A 22,287-nucleotide genomic window follows, 5' to 3' on the forward strand; every position below is an offset into this window, starting at 1 on the left:
CAAGACTATTTTGGCAAACCAAATTTGAGCACTGCAGTTGAGCAGAAGGATCTTGGGCAAAAGGGATTCCGGTTGTCACTATTTGCAGGGTGTGGGCGACACTGCAGTATAGATTAGTGCGATCTAGGTGTTAACTTGCTGTCCACTGCTCAATGTGTGCGCAGAACTAGAAGATGCCACCTGAATATCCAGCTCTACAATTCTATGGTTCTAATACAAAGTCTCCATTGCTGTTCTCATAGAAAAATAGAATTCGTAGCAGGGGTTTGTTCCTGAAATGTTCCCCTGTTTTGTGTAGTGAGGTGCTGTGAATACATGAAACAATTGCTTCCATCTTTTTAAACTGCTTGCTCTTAGTGTCATCCTGTGTTCAAATAAGTTTCTACATGCAAATACATTTTAACTGGATTTAAAATGAGTGCTCAAGTTCTGACAATTCCGTTACAAGCTACAGGCAAGTGCACACACATGGCCCACAGACTAGTGAACTGGGTGTTCTTCAACATGCTTAAAATTCAGATTCAGAATTGGGGCAATTACTGAAAACACATCTCTGTATGTCCCATTGGGCATCCCCCTGCTCCTCCCTCAATCTTCCAATTGGGTACCAAAATAGAAAAATGGAGGGGGATGCTGCCAGCAAATAGAAGGGATTGGATTTCAATCTCCTGTTCAGGTTTTCACTTCAAAAAGCTGTTGCCCCGAAAAAAAGGATTGGTCATTATGACCTAAAAGAACTGCAACCACAAGAAGAATATCAATCACATTTTCTTTAATTTAGCTACATACATTGGTCCCCAAGCTTTCCCCCTTTCTGGAAGTACTAGAAGTTCATGATGCTGGACACCAGAAGCGAGAGTGAATTCCTGGGATGCAGAACTGGCCAGGGCGCTCATATCCACTGGACAAACATTGCTGCAGGAGTCGAGGATGTGTGTTACGACATCACTATTCTCCGCCTTAGAAAGAGTGCATGTGGAATAAACCAGAGATCCTCCAGGACGCAAGGCTTTAATTGCAGACCTGTGTGCAAGGAATAGGAAATGTTGAGTTGGATTGATTCAACGTATGCACTTCAAATGAGAAAGCCTTGTAGTAAGAGCCACACTTTCTGTGGACTGGACATTGCCTAGCTTATCAGCAGCAAGTCATACACTTCTTAACATGCAACTAAGGAATATAAAATCCGATTTAATTATATTACAGAAACCATTAGTGTGTTATTTGAGAAAATACTTTTAAAGTCTTAATTTTGTATCATTAAATTTTCTATTAGAATAGCACTTTGGGGTTCTTTTTATTATTAACAGCATCGTGTTATACCTGTGATGCTGACTGTGCAACTGCTATAACTAGATATGCATACTAAAAAATGAAGTCACATGCTCATAAAAAGTCCTCATTTGTGTTTGCAATTAGTTGTTAAACATCGATTATGGTGCATCTCTTTCCAAAACTCACACCCAATATTGCTTTTCACTAGAAACTCGCCTTTTCATTTCATCATCTTACAATGTACCTATTTTGAGGGCACCAGCTTGCTTAAGCAGTATAGCATTCTAGGGCTCAATGGGCAGACTATCCACATACACTCCTGATGCAGGAATATTACATATCCTCATACACTGCTGTTATTGGGAATGGTATTACATACTACTATTTAAATTGTGCTGTAGAATACGAGGGAGAAGGTCAAACTGGCTTCTGTGTATCAGAACTTAGCCAAATGATAAACCATCAACAAACGGTTATACAGTGTATTTGAAAGTTTCAATTTGTTGAAGAGTTGTATTGAACAAAAATTTCATAGCAGTAACCTGCCAACAAACTGGGAAACGACATCACGTAATATAGGCCATACTCTTACATTTGGCTGATTTGTGCCAATGGCACTAAGACTACTTTTAGGGAGAAGTGATAGAAAGGACAGGGAGATGGAAGGAGGCGGAAGAAAACATATCTGTATCCTGAGTCAAATCCACACCATATATTTAAAGCCCATGGCTTCCTCCTAAAGAATCATGGGAACTGTGGTTGAAGGGTACTGGAAACTGTAGGTCTGTGAACTACAGTTCCCAGGATTCTTTGGGATGACCATGTGCTTTAAATGTATGGTGTAGATGTGACCCTAATCCAAAGTAATTTAGTTGCACTTGTTTCTCAGTGATTTCAATGGAATACAAGTTGCAACTACCTTGGGCCACTGTTCTTAATTAAACTTAAGCACAACCAACTTTCTTGAATCACCCCTTTACTTCCCCCACAGACTGTAATATGGTAATAATACTGGTCAATCCTACAGGGATTCTTTAAGGATTACTGATATAAAATGTGAAGTGTTTTAAGCACTCTAGGAAAGGGCTATGTAAATTATACGCAGCATTATTATGAGTTTAAGCAAGGCTCAATTAATCGCAAATTTAGCACCAGCTCAAAGAACGACCGTTGAACACAATAAATGGATCAATCACAAAGCAGGGAAGTTGAAGAATGTGGATTTAAGCCATGGTTATAAATGGGACAATAAACATTTTTTTATCCCAAGCGCTCTGAAGACTTAAAAGCTGTTAACGCATTCTGAATATCCTTTAAAGGCTTCCATTAGCAGTAGCTGGAGAGAAAACAAACACGAAAAGAAAAAAGAAAGGCAAGAAAGGGGGGGAAAGCAAAAGAGAATATAGGAGCAATAAGTATCACTTCAAATTCTCAGCAACTTTGAAAAACATTTTAAATGTCAGCTCACCCCCCCCCCCAAAAAAAAATCTTTTGTTGCTAGGAGTTGCCAAAAATCAACTCCTTCACATAAAGGCACATTCAACTTTGTGATAGATTGCTATTTATTTGCTCTTGGTCTCTCTCTCTCTCTCTCTCTCTCTCTCTCTCTCTCTCTCTCTCTCACACACACACACACACACACACACACACACTGTATAGAGAGATAGGCATACATACATACAGATAGGGCAATAGAGTTGGCACAGTCATTCACATTACAAACTCCACTTCCTCAGCCCACTCCTTGAGAGACTAATTACATGTTCTTTATCCTGTTAGAAGGACCAGCATTAATTATGTCCCTAATTTATCCATTGTTCGTATTAAAACAGCAGCAAAAAGAGAAAGCAAAAATTCCAGGCTGAGTTATGAGAGATTATGCTGTACTTCAACGCTGCCATCTCGTGTTTGCTATTAGAAGTCGTTTTCTGAGAATGCCGGGCTGCTTCTGATCAGCAGAAAAGCAATCCCCTCTAAGCCACTCAAGCAGCCAAAATCACATTTACTTTCATCCCCACATTCCTTCTTATGAAAGTGATCATAGATTTTGTTTTCCTTTTAAAGATCACCTGTCCTAGCCACATCACAGTCACTCCACTTACATTCCCCAGTTATTGTAGGCTTTCCCCTCCCATACAAAATCAATCCGAAAAGGCCAGAAAATCCCTTCTGTATCCACAATATGCAATTTATCATATGCCTCTGAAGCGTGGCGACATGCTGGCATGGGTGATGTGCCAAAAACAGTGCCAGAAAGCGTCATACATGTCTCACCTCTCTTTATGGAGGTGATGCTAGCTCCTTTTGTATAAAAATCAGCCAAGAGAAAAGAGCATTTTAGGTTGAAAGGGATATATATGAAGTTGAAATATTAGCTGAACTGTTATCATTCACATAGCCATCCATTGTTTTCATCTAATTTTTGTTATCCAAAACAGACCATGCCTGGGGAAGGAGGGGGAGAGACAGAGAGGCTGCAATCTTGATTAACCTCTACATTTTAGTTTATCCAGCTGGTATAGCTACAATAGTGCTGCCCTTAAAGCCGTTGGTCTTAAAAGGGTGTATAAGAAGCTCTGTAACTTAGTGTAGCTCTTCAACCTATGAAATGAAAAAGAAAGATTCTTCTGTTTCCTGGGGGAGGAGGGAAGCATTGGCAAAAAAGGGGGGCTTCTGTGGGGAATCTGTCGACCCTCTCAGTTTACAGAGATGGGAGTGTGCATGTTGCGAAAAGGATTTGTGTATGTGTGTAAAAAAAGAACGAGGCTTTGAGGGATGCTGCAGGGCACTGTGGCTAGGGCTGAAACCCGACTGATCATATGAGTTTTAGCTGCATCATTAAATTTGCATACAGGTTGAAAAGCATTGTTTCTGAAGTGTTGTTTCTTTGTCATAATGGCAACAGAAGAGGCATTCATCCCGTGCATGAGAGAAGGGGGAGCGCCTCTTATAAGATGGTGCTTATATCCAAACGTACATTAAATTCCAAACCTAAGTCCAGTCTATATATCTTTTATCTGGAGCACTGACAGCATTCTTGGAAAACTGGATGGAGGCAAACCAAGAGAGGTATAATAGACCCAAGGGATAGAAAACAAATACTGAAAAAATTCCCATCATTCCTGACTGCTGGTCATGATGAAGCTCATGGGAGTTGTAGCCCAGCAACATCTTGAGGGCATCAAATTGGCTACCCTTGTAACACACTATGAGTTAGAGTCAACTACCTGGTCCCGCAAGCGGAAACCCATGTAAGTGCTTCTGCTAGGGCGATGGGGCTTCACACTAAATTTCTCTACATTGTCCAAAATTTAGTTTGAATGGGCACTAAAACTCAGCACTCTCTCGTAAGTAGTGCAAGGTGAAAGGAAAAAATATGTATTTTGAAAACATGGTTGATGTATCTTGTAGCTATTTTTGTTTTATGGTATATCACCCTAGGATCTTAGGAAGGTGATTAATGCAATGAATTAATAAATGTAGCTCCACCCCTTCTCCTAAGAACATGCCCAATTAACACTCGGCCATGCCTGCCTTTAAAGAAATGAAAGATTCAAAGGAACATCTGATATAGACTACTAAATTAATATTCGTAACTCCAAACCACACAGAAACTGGTGCCATACTTTGTCCAAACTATAGATAGAAATATACCTAGAGAAACGTTTAAACGATCACAGCAGTACTTTGTGCCTGACTGTACATCACTCACTTCTCCCACTGTGTGTTCCAGCCTTGCAGCCATTTATAACATGTGGAAAAAAGTAAAGCTCTAAATTACTGTGATTCTTTGATCAAAATGAAGTGAGCTGTTAGGCCCATTTGCATGGCATAGGAAAACCACAATCTGGCTACCAGTGCTATGCCTCAAATCTGTGCAGTCTCACCCTCCTTCTTTCCCTGATTAGTTCCAATTCACTCCTTCACTTTCTGGTCTCCAATAACTTTGAGGTTACTATAATGCCCAAATTTAGCAAGCTACGGTTACCTGCAATCCAGACCCGGAAGCACAGTTGAAGCTAGCCTTCTTCACGGCCAACTAAACACCGAGGGCTGTGAGCATGCCAGCCCTTCTTGACTGTTGCTAACCTCAACAAGTGAGAGGGCTGTGTGAAGTGGGAAGCCAAATATCACACTCGCCCTCCAACAGTCCCTCCAGCCAAACCATGAGCTGTAACCAAAATTTGTTTGGAAGAAATGAACACAAGCTCAGGGTTGACTGTAACGCTAAGCCAAACCACAGCCTAGACCTGGTTAGCGCGGCAGCAAGACCCAAGGAGAAGCAGAATGGCGGTGATTTTCACTCCAGGACATTAGCCCTTAGCCAGCGTGTTAATAAGATGTTAATGGGTAATAAACCACATGGAGTGATCTCATGCACACACATAAGCTGTAAAATCCCACTGTTTCAGAGTCTTGCTGATTCATGGCAAAACAGTGAAATGTTACAGTATTAATAACTTACTTTTATTTGTTTTAGCCAGAAGGCATAACAGAAAAGGGATGTATAACAATGGATTAATCAATGCATTTATTGTTTTATTTATTTATGAATAACAAGAGGTGGACGGCTGAATTAATATTCAAAACTATAGCAGAAAAGTTATTGGTTTGCAGCTGCTATTGCTGTAGCCTGGTATGCTTTCATCAAACACACAATTTCTCTCTCTTCTAGACAGCAGGCCCAATTGGATTAAATGTGCTTTGGGGAGATGGGCAATTTTGGTTTGTTTGGATTTTTCTCTACCAACAAGGTTCCTGCTGTCAAGAATGTTCCACTTCAGCATTATAATCTAGAATGATTTATACAAATTTGCAAAAATTTCACTGAATGATGTATGCTTCCTTGAGCCAGGAGTTCACAAATTGGATTTTACATGTCAAATATTGGAAAGAGAAAACTGAAGGAGGTCAGTGTTTTAAATGTGATTGATTTCTCCAAAGGAAATGGGTGACATGATGCATTACTGCAATAAGACACTCATATTTCTGTTATAAATCACAAGCTTCCTGTAGACCTTTTCTTGAGGAAGTCATGCAAAGAAAAGGGGGAAAAACAGTCCCCAACCTTCTCTTGTGCTGCCATTTATGAGAGCGTTCCATAAAGAACACTACTTTTAGGAAAACAAACTATTTTATTTCTCTCTCAATTCATCCTGACAGCTGGGATACTTCTGAGGTGAAACATAGCACTGCATTAAAAAGCTTTAGTATTTGATCAATAGCCATAAAATAATATATAGCAGGAGAAAATGAATGAGGAAGAGGGGGTGAAATCCTTGCTTAACTCATTGGCCTCCTCTTTCATATAACCTTATTATATTATATGGCTCTACATTTTACATTTCTAATCATTTCTACTTGCCTCAGTAAAACATAAGGCAAGGGCAGCAGTATAAGCAACAGTAAACCAAATACACCTAATTCAAGCCATGAATTTTCCTGATAGGTGAAAAACCTAGAACACATTATTTGGAAAATTAATATAATTGTATGGGTTTGGCTAGCAATAACCAAGTGCTGATGAAAGTTGCAATCCCACATACAGTAAATCAGGATATTAGTCCCACTTATTTTGATGGTACCAAAGAAGGAATAGTGTCCTCTGGACCCAACCCACTTGTTTTAATCAAGCGCGAGAAAAAAAAATCCTTCCTGTTAATTGTTTATCTATTACAGCTCCCTCCTCCTCTTTCTTGAGAATTTCTGGGAATTCTACTTCTGAGAGTTGGCTAAGTACTCCACACACAGCCTAGATCCCCACCCTCAAGATTTTCAGCACTGTACAAACCAAACTTACAATTCCCAGATCACCTACAGCAGGCTTTAACAATGAAAATGGCCTGAAATGGGTTCCTGTTTATAGTGCAGGTCAACACTATCCAAGCCCAATGTTTGCTGGAAAGAGACCATGTAAACACCACTACTCTCCTGCTGGCCTCACAATCTGGCTAGGAACACTGATAAAACACAGCACCAGGGCTATACATGGTCTCTGGGTCCACTGGGAGCATACATGGTATAGGGTCCACTGGGAGCATTTGTGAGTATGCTCTTAGGGTAAGATCCCAGCTGGAAATGTCTCCTCTGGATAGAACATAATTTTTCTTTATGAAGAAGTATGTGAGCAGTCAAAGTTTTTTTTAAAAAAACTAGAATGCCCTATTGTAAAATACAATGGTACCTCTGATTGCGAAAGGGATCCGTTCCAGAGGCGCGTTCGCAACATGAGCAGAACACAACCCGCTTCTGCGCATGACATCTTTTTGTGTGTCTGCACATGCGGTGAAACCCAGAAGTAACCCTTTCCGGTACTTCCGGGTCGCCGTGGGACACAACCTGAAAACGCTCAACCTGAAGCAAACGTAACATGTGGTATGACTGTATGACACATGGAATACTATGGAGTATATTCCATATTACAAAGTTGGTTAAATTAACGTATTTGGTAAGAATTGGGAATACAGTGGTACCTCTGGTTACGTACTTAATTCGTTCCGGAGATCCGTTCTTAACCTGAAACTGTTCTAACCTGAAGCACCACTTTAGCTAATGGGGCCTCCCGCTGCTGCCATGCCACCGCTGCGCGATTTCGGTTCTCATCCTGAAGCAAGGTTCTTAACCCGAGGTAATATTTCTGGGTTAACGGACTCTGTAACCTGAAGCGTATGTAACCTGAAGTGTATGTAACCTGAGGTACCACTGTAGTAAGATAAGTAAGCCCTTTCACATATGAACCTGATTAGATACAAATAAGCAAATCTGATCCAAGTTTTAAAACCATTTTTTTTCAGTTAGAATTTGCCTTGTGCCCCAGCAAAACCGTCCCTCTCCCATCATAGCCAGTTTTAGAATTTATGTTGAGTGATACAGATTCTGCTTCTGTGATCATTTTGAGGCCAACTGCATCTATAAATGTTTGAAAGACATGGACCCTCATCTCAACAGGTGGCCAGACTTAATGGCAATTTCCCATCAAGGGGCTTTAGGTGACCCCCTTCTTCTGTTTACAGGAAGATCTTTCCGAAATGTAGTGTTGAGAGTTGCCTCAAGCCTCTTCGTGAGCAGTCAGCCTGAGCGGCTCATAATCTCGGCCAGCTTGGTTGAACAAGAAACTTTAGAACCCATTTACAGGGTTTTGCACAGAATATAACAACTAACAGCTTTCTGATCAGTGTGCCGCCAGTCAGAAGGTTGACTAAGGAAAACATGACTCTGGAAAACAATCAAACCAGAAATGTGGCCACAAACCCTTGTCTACAAATCCAGAAGTGTCAACAGCAGCTTTCTTGGTTTAGAAGACTTAACACTTTTGTTATGTGCCAAAAAAGCAGGGAGAACAGCGATTCTGTTCCCTTTGATGCATAACGATGTAGCAATTTCAGATAGAAATCAGATAGAAAGCATGAGATTGTTTTTTATTATAATGAAACAGAAAATGTTGTGGATAATTCCAAATGCATGATCAGATGGTGACCAATGGTGGTTCCCCTCTCCTAACATAGTACGTATACATTTCCTGCTTAAATGCGGGTATTATTTGGAAACTGAACAATCTACAATGGACAAAACAACCCAAAACCAACTCTTCCTAACAGATCTGGAGGGGATTAAATCCTAGGCTGAGTCTAGAAACATACCCAGCTTACCTGAAATGTCAAGAGTAATGCCCTACCACTGCGGACACCAAGAGAAGGGCAAAGGCAAAAAAATTAATGCAGCAGCCAATGTTTTATGCATGTTAATGATGCAATGTGCTATTTCACATTTTGGAAACTGCAGGGTCAGTTAGACTCTACATGCCATTCTTGTAGGTGTACATACTTAACATTGTGGGGTACTGTTGACCTGCTGACTTACAGGCAACAATATTGTTATATTGGAAAAGGAAAGTTCTCAATACAGGTGCAAATGGTCTTGCATTTCATACCTTCACTCAGATAATGTATTTTTTATGGCTTTCTTAGGATACATTTGTCCCCCAAACCGTACTGAGGTGATAAAAAATTGTATTATTTTTTCTACGGGTAAAGAAAAAGCTTTTTGAAAAAAAGGTTTAGGAGACTGTGTTGTACTGAAGCACATTAAAAGCTAAGTAAGCGCAAACTTGTTCCTCTGCCTCCTGTGACTGTCCTAGTTAAAGGCCTATTGCTCAGCATGAAGAGCAGAATCTCTCTCTCTCAACCATGCCAGTTATTGGGAGACGACACTGTAGCTGTAGGCCGTCTTAAATGATGACTGGCTCTGTGTGGCTGCATATGGAGAGGATAGTATATGGGTCAGACAGACACCGAGCCTCAGAATACAATTCAGCACGTCCTTCAGTGCAGGGCTGAGCGTTATTGAATTTCAGTCGTCTTCCTTTGTGTTTCTTACCTTAGCAGCTGTATCTGTATAGCAGATAATGCCTTCCTTTGTGCTAATCGTAGGGTAGCCTGCTGGGTATCGGAACAGAATAACCAACTTCTGTCATTTGAGCATGGAGCATCCACTAGTACCTGAGTGACCAATAGCAAAGTAAAAATAAACTGAACACGGAAACTCTGGACAGAAAAATCTCATACAGTGGTACCTCGGGTTAAGTACTTAATTCGTTCCGGAGGTCCGTTCTTAACCTGAAACTGTTCTTAACCTGAAGCACCACTTTAGCTAATGGGGCCTCCTGCCGCCGCTGCGCCGCCGAAGCACGATTTCTGTTCTTATCCTGAAGCAAAGTTCTTAACCCGATATACTATTTCTGGGTTAGCGGAGTCTGTAACCTGAAGCGTATGTAACTTGAAGCGTATGTAATCTGAGATACCACTGTACTGTGAGAATACACCCAATGACAGTGCCATCTCCCTGCAAATCAATATTCCCCCCCCCCTGCATTTCAAGCACTACATATATTTTATTCAAATGCAAACATTTATGGAAATGCAAAACAAAATTGTTTATTAAGAAGTTACTAAACCAGTTTGCACAAAAGGTATCAAAGCAGCATACAACCATTAAAAAAATAAAGCTTCACAAAACTATGTAAGAAATATATACACTATACACTACACTAATAATAAATAGCGAGCCCTTATGCTGGTGCTCAAGGGTCCTCAAAAGCTTGGGTGAGCAAGAACGTCTTCAATTGCTATTGAAAACTCAGAACTTAGAGAATCATATAGCTTGAAAAGGCATACTTGTTTTTTAAATATTATAATATTGCTGTGTCTGCCGCCCTGTGCTCCTTCTGGAGGAAGTGTGGGATATAAACTGAAAAAATGATGTTAATATCAGTGCCCTGATGAGAGATCTGATGGAACCCTCTGCAACCCAAAGGATAAATGCATAATTAATAAATTACAGTTTTTATCTTCCTATTTTATTTAAGAGCCATCACGGAGAATTGTGATATCCCTGAACTGAAAAGGGGTTGATGGGAGAATGAGAGAGTCGGAGCCCCATGAAGCTAGCAGCCATGATAGAGATACCTTATCGAAGCCTTCAGGCTGAAGATTTCCAATTTGCCTTCCATCCAACTGTGAAACAGTAATGAGACTCATCAAAGATTCTGGGATGAAGGATTCTAGTGTCTGCTTCAGCCAGCGTGATCTCAAATGGTCATACTCATTGCAGTGCAGAAGCCCTAAAGAAACAGAATCTCAGATAAGTTAATACATGCAGTCAATTTGCCACTTGTCCCAACAAACTGGCCAAGGTGGCATGCAAACCAGACCATCAGAACAATCCCTGTGAAATCGGAAGCCGAAGCTAGAAGTAGCAACATTATCTCAAGAATTAGGACTAATTTAAAAACACACACATCAGCATGTAGTGGAGACACAATCAATTGATTGGTCTCGCCCATTGACAGATGATTTGACAGTACACAATACGAGGAGTGGAACCCATCACTGCTGAACAGTGATCTAGCCTAGGGGTACCCAAAACGTGGACCACTGCTTGGTCCACGAGCTTCATTCAGGTGGTCAACAGTGTGTCTGTGGATTTGTGGTTGAAGACAGGAGACAGCAAATCCTTCACATTAAATATCAATACTGATTTTAATTGTATTTCACTTGCTTCTTTTATTTTTCACATTGCATTTTACTGTATTACCATTTGAATTCTATGTAAGAAATTAAAGAAGCAATAAAAACATAATTTTAAAAAAATCATACAGCCCTAGCACAGAGCATTACATTTGCTACAACACACAGAAAAAACATTTTCAAGTTATTGGGTGGGAGATGGAGGTTTGGGAACCACTGATCCAGCCAAATGGTCGAGCAGTCTCTTCTGGAACACATATATTGACAGTAGTATAAAAATATTGTAAGAATTGCATTTGGTGGCAAACTACATTATACTCCAGGTGTGTGCAATGAAGCATCTACTGTCCCTTTTTTATTGCAAAGCACCCACAGGAAGGGATGATCTAGGGTTATGACAGGACAGCATCCTTCACCAGGTCTGAGGGCAGCAGGCTAGCTTAAGGGAGTATAGGATGGGGTATGTGGCCACAAAGTCTTGTCCTCCAATCAACTTGCTGCTGCCCCTCAAACATCTGCAGCTTGAGGCAGCCTCCCCAGTCTGCCAAATACAGTGGTGCCCCGCAAGACGAATGCCTCGCAAGACGGAAAACTCGCTAGACGAAAGAGTTTTCCGTTTTGGAGGTGCTTCGCAAAACGAATTTCCTATGGGCTTGCTTCGCAAGACGACAATGTCTTGCGAGTTCCTGCTGGTTTTTTTTTCCTCCCCCCCTTTTTCTAAGCCGCTAAGCCGCTTATCAGCTGATCCGATCAGCAGATAAGCCGCTAAAAGCGCTAATCCGCTAATCCGCCAATGGGCTTGCTTCGCAAGACGAAAAAACCACTAGACGAAGAGAATCACAGAACGGATTCTTTTCGTCTTGCGAGGCACCACTGTAGTAGTGCTGGCCCTGCTAATCCTCTTACATTCTCTGTTCCTTTTCATGTGCCTCCTGCACTCAACAAACTGGGAAGCGTTCTTTTAATGTATCAGCACCTCGTGAGCATGCCAAGGTTGCGTTGTTTCCCTCTCTAGCTGACCCTGCAAAATTAGAGTACCAGGGTATCACAAAGATGATGTGAAAATATCAAAGGACTGCAGAGCACTTCTTTTCATGTGCCTTCAGACTAATGCACAGAAAAATTGGTGTCAGGCAGCAAGGGCATAATATGCAGATTGCGTTTGAAATAAAAATTAGACAGCTCCGATTCCAGTTCCTGATGTGCTGGGTTTTGACTGCAATAGGGAGGGGAAAGGATGCCGCAAGAGCTTTCTTAACGAATGCCTCTGAATAACCTGCTTAATAGGTAATTTAAGCAATCTAGCAACCAATTTGTGTGTTCTAATTGGTTTAGGAGTGCAGTGGTTTACCTGGCCAAGCATACTGAAGCGTTGCTATCGATTTACCCCCTGGAGCAGCGCACATATCTAAAACCTTCTCTCCATTCTCAACTTCCAGGGCCAGCACAGCCAGAACTGACGCTGCATTCAGCAGGTAATATTCTTTCAGTTTACCAGCTCTGTGTTTCTGAGCAGGGAACCTTCCAGGACTGCTACTGATGTAACACTTGAGTGACTGCCGAAAACAGGACGAAGTTTCCGGGAAAATGAGGCGATAGCCCTTTAAGCGCAAGTCATTCTCCACTTCAGAGGAAAAATTGAATTTATTAAGGAGGACAGCATACTGCCAGCACTGAGGTGTTGAAAGCACTTGACTGGAGATTAAAAAAGAAATATACATGTTACACATAGGCATGCACTGGGATAAGAAGACAAAAGTGTGTCAGCATCAGGAAAAGGGGAGAGGAAACAGCTCAGCACCAAGCAGAGATTTATGCTAAAATCATGGGCTACAGTTAATTTGCAGACTGCATTACATGCAAATGTATTTCCATCACCACCATTTGGATCAATACACTGAATGAAAGGCTACAGGAGGATAACATATTGCACCTAATTTTTAGTCTGGAATGAGTCACTCTTAGTGTGAGTTGGATTATAGAAACTGCTTTTGAATTTCTCCCTGATCACATGATTTATTTTCTGTTTTCTGTGGTATTACAGGAGAGTCAGAGTGGTGTAGCGGTTAGTCGTGATGGTGAAGACATAGGTTTGAATGGCATGAAGCTTTCTGGGTCAGCTTGGGTGGGCAAGTCACTTTCTCAGCCTCACTAGCTGGCCACTGGGAGAACAGGATGCTAGACTGGATAGGCCACTGGCCTGATCCAGGAGGCTCTTATTATGTTCTTAACAGCACACAAGAGTTTGAAGTGAAGCTCAGGGAAATTTCTAAAATGAAAAGTTCTAGGCTGAAGTCAGCCTTGTTCTTCTGTCCCAGAAGCATTATTCCAGATGTACAGGTTAGTTTGCATCATCTATAAACAAAGAAAAGGCATTGTGCAAATCCCCAAAGGCTATCTTACATTGCAAGAGGCATTTTTTTTTAAACGTGCACAGCTTAGTCCTAGCTGAGCAAACCCAGACAAACATAGAATTTAGTCCATTTGTCTGTATTAAATAGAAATGTTCCTGTGTCATTTGCATGTATACTAGGCTTCCTGTGCCTAATTATGAACTCTTCTTTTACATTAGGGATGGCCAACTAGCAGTGAACGGGTCATATCAAATCCCTGGGACAATTCTTCCAGTCCTTGGTGATCCAAATTTAATCAAGGTATATTCAAATGCTTACCCATAATTTCATTTGCAAGGGAAAACAACAGTAACAATGTTTTCAAGTTGTTAACAGTTATACTCTACATCTTATTATGAAACCAGAACACCGATGAACTGCTATGTGAATGGTGTGTGGTTTTTTTTGCTTTGAAAAACAAGGTACGTATTCCTAAATAATTAGATAAATAAGGCACATGGCAAAATGTACTTTCAGACCCTGACTACTCATGAAAAATAGAGCAACATGGTGCCATCCAGATGTTGTTTGACTTCCATCAGAGATCTGCAGAGTTGGAAGGGACTCTGATGGTCATTCTAGTCCAATCCCCTGCATTGCATCCTTGACCACTGGTCATGCTGGCTGTTGCTGATGGAAGTTGAAGTTCAACAACTGGAGGGTGCGATGTTAGCCCCTAAAAACCAAGAACTTTGTCATCCCCTTTTTATGTAGTCATCAGATTTGTCCCCCGCCTTCTCAGTATAAAAGACTGAGGGAACAGAAAGCACATTTGAAAACTCAAAACTTTGCATTAGTTTGCATTCTGAAGAGCTATGCTTACTGTAATTATTTTATGGTGAATTGAACAAGGGGGGAGGGTGGGGGGAGAGAAAAGAAACAGAAAATTGACCTGATTGAGTTCCACACTTCTCCCAGCTCTTTGGAGTATTGTTTCTCAAAATGACTGAGAACAACTTGGCATATTTTCTTTTGAAGCTTTGTTTTTGATTTTGTTTCCAACTTGGAGAGAAGATGACAAAAAAAGCATATATGAATACCAATTACCCAAAGGCTGTACTGTACTTATACTTTAACTCTATGTGGAACAGTTTAATAAGCTGTATTCTCAACAAGTAACTGATGTTTCTACGCCAACATGGATTCTTAAAAGGTTAATACAAAAAAATTGTGAATAAGTTCCCCTTCCACTTCACTTTAAAATAACTGTATTCCAACCCCACTTACCTAGGAGAGGCCTGATGAATTAAGTAATGCTTAATTCTGAGTAGACATGGTTAAGATTTCACTGTAAGTTGATTATTATTATTGGCTTGCTAGTTGCATCTTACCAGGAGGTTTCCCCTCCCCTCCCCCCAAGCATCTTACAATACATTTACAAATATAAAAATGCAGAAGCAACAGTAAAAAACCTCTAGAAAAATGCAAACGCAGCAACAAAAACCTCTAGAATAAGCAAGCAAAAGACTGTTTCTTCCTGCCTGTCCACAGAACCAGTTCAAAATATTTTGCAGCCTGAGGCAAAGGACAAGATGCTCCATTTGTCCCCAATTCCATGTATGGAAGCTGACAACACTGGCAACAGAATGGCATCATTCACTGCACCTGGATGTGTGTGTGTGTGGCTCTGATCTCCAGCAGAGGGAGATCAAATGTCAGAGGCTCAGGAGTGCTAAGGACACTTCCCTCCTCCAAGTACTTGCATCTGAGGTGATTGCCTCACTCTGCCCAACAGCAGGGTTGGCCATGCTCAACCTCAGCCTTTGTCAGGAAGGGCTGAGGTCGCTGGGCCCAAGTCCTCAATGCTGCATCATCCATACAAGAGCCAGCCGGTGAGAGGACAAGGCAGATTCCCCTTGCCCAAACTTCCTTGCTGGACCACAAGCAGCAGGAGGAAGCAGTACACATACTACTGCTCTCTCAAGGATGCATCACGCCCAATCTTTCCAATCCTGGTTCCCCAAGAAAATACACACAGAATCCATCATTTCTACTTACTTGCTTACCCCCACCCTCTCTCTTGAATGAGAGTTAGAGCAAATGGACCTCTTAAAACACCTGCTGCCAACAGTCTGCTCATAATCTCCTATACCAGCTGTGCTAACCGGGACTGATGGAAGTTGAAGTGCAAAGCATCTGAAGGTCACTCGACTGGGGAAAGGTATTCTAGACAGATAATCAGATGCCTCTCTCCAGTTTCTCTTTATCTTGGTGGGTGAGGTAAAAGGATGGAGGCAGAACCATTGTGGTTACTAGGATTGCAAGAAACAAGGCTCGGGGAAAATCAAGCTTCAAATCCCCACTCAGCCATGAAGCTCCCTGGGTGACTTGGTCTCTCTACCCAAAATTAATTAAGGGGCTTGAAGGGGAGGATAAAATGGGGAAGGGGAGAACCAAGGAAGCCGCCTCGAGCTTTTTAAAGGCAGGATATAAATGTAATAAATAAACATGGCTGGAGTTGGAACTGGCTATGCCTGAAGATGGCTACTTAAAATACCATAGGCAGATTTACTCTCCACTCAGACCCAGTTGGGAGACAGGTGGTGGTGAATTTATCAGAATTCTGTTCCCCATCTTTTACTGTGTTCACAGAGATATATAAAAAAAGAAAAACCGGCAGCTGCATTTCATCAGTTGTGAAAAAAGATCTCCCAGTTCTGAAAGGGGAAACCATTTTAAATGCCCCCTAGGGCAGAAGAATCAACATTTTGCTCGAGCAGGGAGGGCACCGGCGTGTGCGCCTCAACCATAAAACAGCAGCCGGGGTGGGGAAAGGGCTTCAGTTCTTTCTAGTTCAGGCTGCCCGGGAGCGGCTGTGCAACTTGGTATGAAATGAATATTGCAGGGTGGGGTGGACGCTGAAGCTCAGTAAATAAGCAAGCAGCATGCAGCAATCCAGAAATATAACGCAGTGCTAAGGTCGCCTCTTGGAGACGGGGCCGATCCTGGGTCTCCTGGCAAACCTTTCCCCTTACCAAACAACCCGGCAGGGTCCCTACGCGTCTTAACCCCTTGCTCGGTCGCGTAGAGACGCCTTAACGCACACGCGGGAAGGCCAAGCTTTCCGTTTTACCCGCGAGGAAATGCTCTGAAAGTCTCCTTCGAAGTAAGCCCCAACCGCAGCCAAGTGAGGAAAACGCGCAGGGCTGCAGCTTTGGAAACTCTAATGAAAGACCCGCGTGCAAGAACAGCAGCAGCGCCTCGCCTATTTGCTACGACGCGGGGTGGGGAAAGAGGGGGGAGGCACGAACACCAGCTTTAAAATAACGGGTGGGGCAGCCCTTTAAGGGGAAAAGAAAAAGTTTTATCGAGTCCGGAAATTGGCGCTGCATCTTTCAATCTATATTTTTTAATGCGTCTACAGCTGCTTCCAGTTTTGAAACCCTTGCGGGAAGAGGGGAGGAGCTAGCGGCGCGCGGCCGGGAAGGCTCTGCTTTGCGATTGGTTCCCGTAGCGGCCAGGAAGCCCGGGCTGCGCCTTTTTCCCTGCTGGAGGAGGCGACGCCCGCTCGGCGCTCACCTGCTCCTCGGCCGAAGAGTGGGTGTCTCTCCGGCGACAGACGTCTACCCAGCCGCGGAGCCGCCGGGCGAGCCGGCCCAAGCGCCGCAGCGCACGCATGGCGCCCCGTGCCCTTCGCAGCGGAAATGGCATCGCCGAGCGCGCCGGGTCATACGAAGGGCGGGGCTGCAGCCGCTCCTCCCGCGGCCGAGAGCGGCTTCGCAACCCGCTGACTTCTGTCCCTGCAGTTGATACGAAAGGAGCAGGGTTTCGAGGGCCATGCAGGGGAGGGAATCTTTCTCCCGATTTGGGGCTCGAAGCAGCGACCCGGAGGGGAAAGCAGCGTGGTGCTGGGCTGGGCAGGACAGTAGCTCCCTACTTCACAGGTTGTTATGGGGAATTAAAGGAGGCTTAAGAATGTAGGCCACTTCTGAGATCCCTGGGAGAGGAGAAAATGCAGGAAATAAATGCTTTTCAAAATGCTGTCATGCTCTACCAGCACTTTGGACAAAGCATGTTTTTATCACAAAAAACACAGTTAAAATACCCCCCCCCCAAAAAAGACAGGATTATCCTCAGATGTGGTAAGAGCTGGTCCTGTGGTTCCTTGCTTTTCCCAGGCAAGGGGAATTAATCAGTCAGTGGATGGATAACTTCTACATCCACATGCAAATAAAATTTATATTCACACAAGTTTTAAGTTAGATATGGTTGGACAGTGTTCTCGAAGCTACCAGCATGAGTTTGACCAAACTGTGGGAGGCAGTGGAAGACAGGAGTGCCTAGCGTGCTCTGGTCCATGGGGTCACGAAGAGTCGGACACGACTAAACAACATATTTCAAGGAATGAAATTTACAATTACGCAAAATTCACAGAAGTTGACAGTCAAATGTGAGGCTTCAACTGTGTCAGTTTTATTTCTGGTGTACAAGGTATTCTCTTTAACTGATATCCAAACACACATAAACATAGTACCAAAGAGATATTTTCATGTTCCTTTCCTGTCCAGTTTGTTAAAAGTTTAGAAATACATTGTCAGAACATGACAGTTTTCAGAGCTCCAGAGGGCTCCAATAGGAGATGAGACTTCCTTATTCACTTTAATGCTAGTGTGAATTTGTACCCACTGTGTACAAGAATATTCAGAGCTGCCCATCACACTTAAATGTACAGTGGCTTCCCTGATCATATATTCTCATATGCAGAAATCTGAACACAAAAGTGTGAAAAAGTACCATTTCAATGTTATCTTAAGAAAAATGCATACACACTAAACCTGTGGCCCTCCAGATGTTATTTGACTGCGACTCTCAGCCAGCTGCAAAGTGATGGATGACAGAAGCTTTAGTCCAACAGTATCTGGAGAGTGACAGGTTCCCAATTTCTGTAATAAGTGATTTAATTTAAATTAAATTATTTTCAACTTTTTATTGCTTGTAGTTTCCATCCTTAGACCTTGGGGCTTTTGTTCTCAGATAATTCATTTTAGGTTACTATAGTCAAAATCAAATGATTCCATGAAGAAAACTCTCATAATTTTGGATACAATTCCATTTGTTGCACAAGAGCAACACAATCTAACAGGAAGAAATGAAAAATCAGTTCCAAGAATGGTCATTGCACACAGACTATTACTAACAATCTGTTTGAAATCTTGCCTCCAGAAGATAGAAATGGTACAATTCCAGGAAGTCTAGCTGTGGTTCACTAAAGACATGAGTACAACATCCATTTGCACTCACATTTCTTCTTGGCGGATCAGAGCATGGCAAAGTAACAAGACAATTTGTGAGGCAAATCACATGCAAGAGTGAATTGCTGTGAAAATGTGACATTCTTAAATACGTTCTGCTTATGAATATAGCTATGGACTTTAATATTTCAAAATAGTTCTGTTAACCAAATAGTTCTGTTAAAACAAAATACTAGAAAAATATAAAAATAGTTAAAATGTACACTTTATACCCCCCCACTTGAACATGCATGTATTTTACAACTCCCCAAAAAGAACAAAAGAAAAAGTCTCCTTGTTGTATTAAGCCAAACTTAAAAACAGTCTTTGCACGTGCACAGTTAAGTTGCATTTGGTCTTGAAAATGTTTTCTTCAGGATTGCAACTATCCTTTCCAGGAAGGAAAAAAAGTGTTCCATTTCCCAAGAGTTTTACTTATGTAAGTTCTCTTGTTCCACATTAACCCTGAAGAAGAATTGGTGAGTCAAGAAGGAAATAGGATTCACGGCTGAGATATCAAGGCAGCCTTACTGTCCTTGCCCAGCAACGTTTAAGAAAAGCAGGTGTCTCTGGAAACAAGAACACAGTGTCTTATACAGGTCTTCCCTTTACACGATACATGCTTCTTTAAAAACCGCCACATGACTGTTGGTTAAGAAATTACTTCATGGGTATCGCTGTTAGGTCTTTGCCGTATAGTCAGTGGAGGCAGCGGCTTTCCGTAGAAATCTAACGCATATCAGAAAAGAAACCAAGTTAATATATAAAATGCCATATATCTATATCTAGCCGTTCTTTTGAAGAAGCGGAACACCAATGTCTGCTGGTTTATTAAGTATGGGGGCATGGCAAAACATACAATACTGAAAAAGTATACCTTTGCCCATAATTTTTTAAACCCATATTTTGCAATTTCTCCTAATGACATTATTTTGTCATGAAGACTTGCGGAAGAAAAATGGTAATGCTTGAAACATTTCACATCAGCAGATACTTTGTCTACAGGTAATGTATTCCAGCGAGAAAAATCATACAGTGGTGCCTCGCAAGACGAAAAGAATCCGTTCTGTGATTCTCTTCGTCTAGCGGTTTTTTCGTCTTGCGAAGCAAGCCCATTGACGGATTAGCGGATTAGCGCTTTTAGTGGCTTATCTGCTGATCGGATCAGCTGATAAGCGGCTTAGAAAAGGGGGGGGGGAAACCAGCAGGAACTCGCAAGACATTGTCGTCTTGCGAAGCAAGCCCATAGGAAATTCGTTTTGCGAAGCACCTCCAAAACGGAAAACTCTTTCGTCTAGCGAGTTTTCCGTCTTGCGAGGCATTCGTCTTGTGGGGCACCACTGTAGTATGTTAAAGAAATATAGGAATGGGGTCAAAACGTAATATGAAGAAAAAAGAAGGGACAGAATTGAAAACTTGTCTAACCTGAATTGTTGGGGTGATAATTTTGATTATATACACAGGCGCACCCCAAACTGTTGCTGCTGCTATTTCCCCCAACTGCATTATAGTTAACCATGTGAAGCCCACACTGACCAGGAGCAATGAAGAAAGGGAAAGGAAGAATTTCAAGCGACCATTCAACTGCAGGGTTCCTCCCTCTCTTCCACTGTTTTCCACATCAACAAAGTTAGCTACAAAGCAGCAGCAAATGATAGTAGGGGCTTTTAAGTGGACACCTTCAACTGTAATGTTGTCCAGACACACTAGTTCCAGATTTGCTTGTACACTTCTGAATAGTCATTTGGGGAGTTCTTTTTTTAAGACAATACAATGTGTTTCCTAAGATAAACAGGATTTGGAAAAGGAAAAAGGAGACACCCCACCCCCCACAGCCAAATTAATAAATATAGCTAAGAGAGAAGGAAAACATTCATCTTTACACTCTAAAAAAATCCATGTGTGAGACATGCAAGCTTAATACGTGCAAAATTATCAAGTAAGAAAAAGAAAACTTGGTTTATGTGCTCAGCAGGAAAGTGAGAGGGCAAACAGGAAAAGGGCATGCAAGCAGCTCTTAAGATATTTTTGAATCTGTGGCACCAAAAATAGTTGGTAAGCTACATACATCTTACGCCCCCTAGTTTTGATTCAGTTTGTCAAGTTAATTATTTTTTCATACATGACGTCACGTGATGTTAAGTATTGTCATAAATATTTGCTACATAGTTTTCTCTAGTAAAAATATACATGAATCCAATGGCTTTTCTTTCATTTTTTGCATAGGGGAGTTTTTAAAACGGTTTGAATTTTAGGGAAATTGTCTTAACATCCCCAAAACCTTGTGCCTTCCAGATGTTTTTAATTACTATTCCCATCAGCCCTGACTGGCCATGCTGACTAAAGGTGATGAGAAGTGTAGACCAAACCTTTTGGAGGATTGATGAAGTCTGTTGTTTCTCCTGAAGCTGAAAAGTATTGGAATTCGGGCAAATGCACACTTTCTAACAGAAGATTCTAAACTTTCATTAGTGCCCATAGTAGCATCAAAAAAGCCATGGTACATGACTCTCTGTTTGCTCCCAGATTCTGTTTTATCATCACAAATCTAAGTTGTGGGTCTTCGTTAATGAAATGCGGACAAGAATGCAAGGAACTCAATGACAGATAAGCATTATTAACTGTATTTCTGAGAATCAAATCTATGGGTGATGAATACCATATGCATTCTTGTGTCAGCAATTCACCAAGCTGAGTTACCAAGTGCAATCAGAAGTATTTCTTGCATGAGAAGATTTTCCATTTTGGCTCTACACATCAGAAAGAGAGGGAAAGTCGCTCCGTTTTGGGTCCAAGGATATATATATATCTTTGATTTCTATTCTCATGCTCCAGCCACAAATCGGGCTGCCTTGTTTTGAGCAAAGGGAATGAAATCAGTAAATGCAAGCCCTCCACTCTCCTCCCTACCTCTGTTGTTCTCTCTTTTCTTTTGCTTTCTTCTCTTTATACTCCTTAAAAAGAAAGATGCATTTTGTTACACAAATTTGTGGAAAGGCATATTACGTAACCGTTTCATTACAGTGCAAAGTATTTGTGCTTACCACTACAAGTATTAACTTTTTTTTTAACTTTTTGGGAAAAATAATAGTTCTGCAAATGTATGAAGCTGCTTTCATCCATCTTGGTATCTGAAGTGTGCATGCACACAAAAGCTCATACCAAGAACAAACTTAGTTGGTCTCTAAGGTGCTCCTGGACAATTTTTTATTTTTTTATATATATTTCTACTGCGTCAGACCAACAAGGCTACCTACCTGAATCTTCATCCATCTTAATATTACCTATTCTGGCTTGTAGCAGTTCGCTAGGACATAAATCATTTGCAGCCTTTTCTAGGGGAAATCCTTTAAAGTAGAGATA

At 41.7% G+C, this 22,287-nt stretch overlaps 2 protein-coding genes across 2 annotated transcripts in view; both read right to left on the reverse strand.

The window, feature by feature from the left end:
- Window positions 1-755: 755 nt before the first annotated feature.
- NSUN3 (NOP2/Sun RNA methyltransferase 3) lies at window positions 756-17,359 on the reverse strand. The gene is made up of 6 exons (XM_081199037.1): window positions 17,213-17,359; window positions 14,586-14,695; window positions 12,652-12,995; window positions 10,740-10,894; window positions 9,652-9,773; window positions 756-1,023 (listed from the first exon to the last, which is right to left on the reverse strand). The coding sequence occupies exons 1-6, from the start codon at window positions 17,342-17,344 to the stop codon at window positions 762-764; spliced, it is 1,125 nt and encodes a 374-aa protein (XP_081055163.1). The 5' UTR covers window positions 17,345-17,359; the 3' UTR covers window positions 756-761.
- Window positions 17,360-18,084: 725 nt separating this feature from the next.
- The window catches only part of ARL13B (ARF like GTPase 13B), a 40,268-nt gene continuing 36,065 nt past the window's right edge, over window positions 18,085-22,287 (reverse strand). The window contains exon 11 of the mRNA XM_081199022.1: window positions 18,085-19,653. Coding sequence (XP_081055148.1) covers window positions 19,577-19,653 — 77 coding nt within the window. The 3' untranslated portion in view covers window positions 18,085-19,576. The remainder of the gene's footprint in view (window positions 19,654-22,287) is intronic.

This window comes from Podarcis bocagei, assembly GCF_964188305.1.
Source record: "Podarcis bocagei genome assembly, chromosome: 6".
In the NCBI taxonomy this organism is placed as follows: domain Eukaryota; kingdom Metazoa; phylum Chordata; class Lepidosauria; order Squamata; family Lacertidae; genus Podarcis; species Podarcis bocagei.

Coding starts and splice junctions, on each gene's coding strand:
- NSUN3 (XM_081199037.1), bottom strand. CDS start 17,344: ATGCCATTTCCGCTGCGAAGGGCACGGGGCGCCATGCGTGCGCTGCGG. Junction 9,774..10,739: donor AGCCTGAAGGCTTCGATAAG/GTATCTCTATCA, acceptor TTGGTCACTCAG/GTACTAGTGGATGCTCCATG. Junction 1,024..9,651: donor ATACAGATACAGCTGCTAAG/GTAAGAAACACA, acceptor CCTTGCACACAG/GTCTGCAATTAAAGCCTTGC.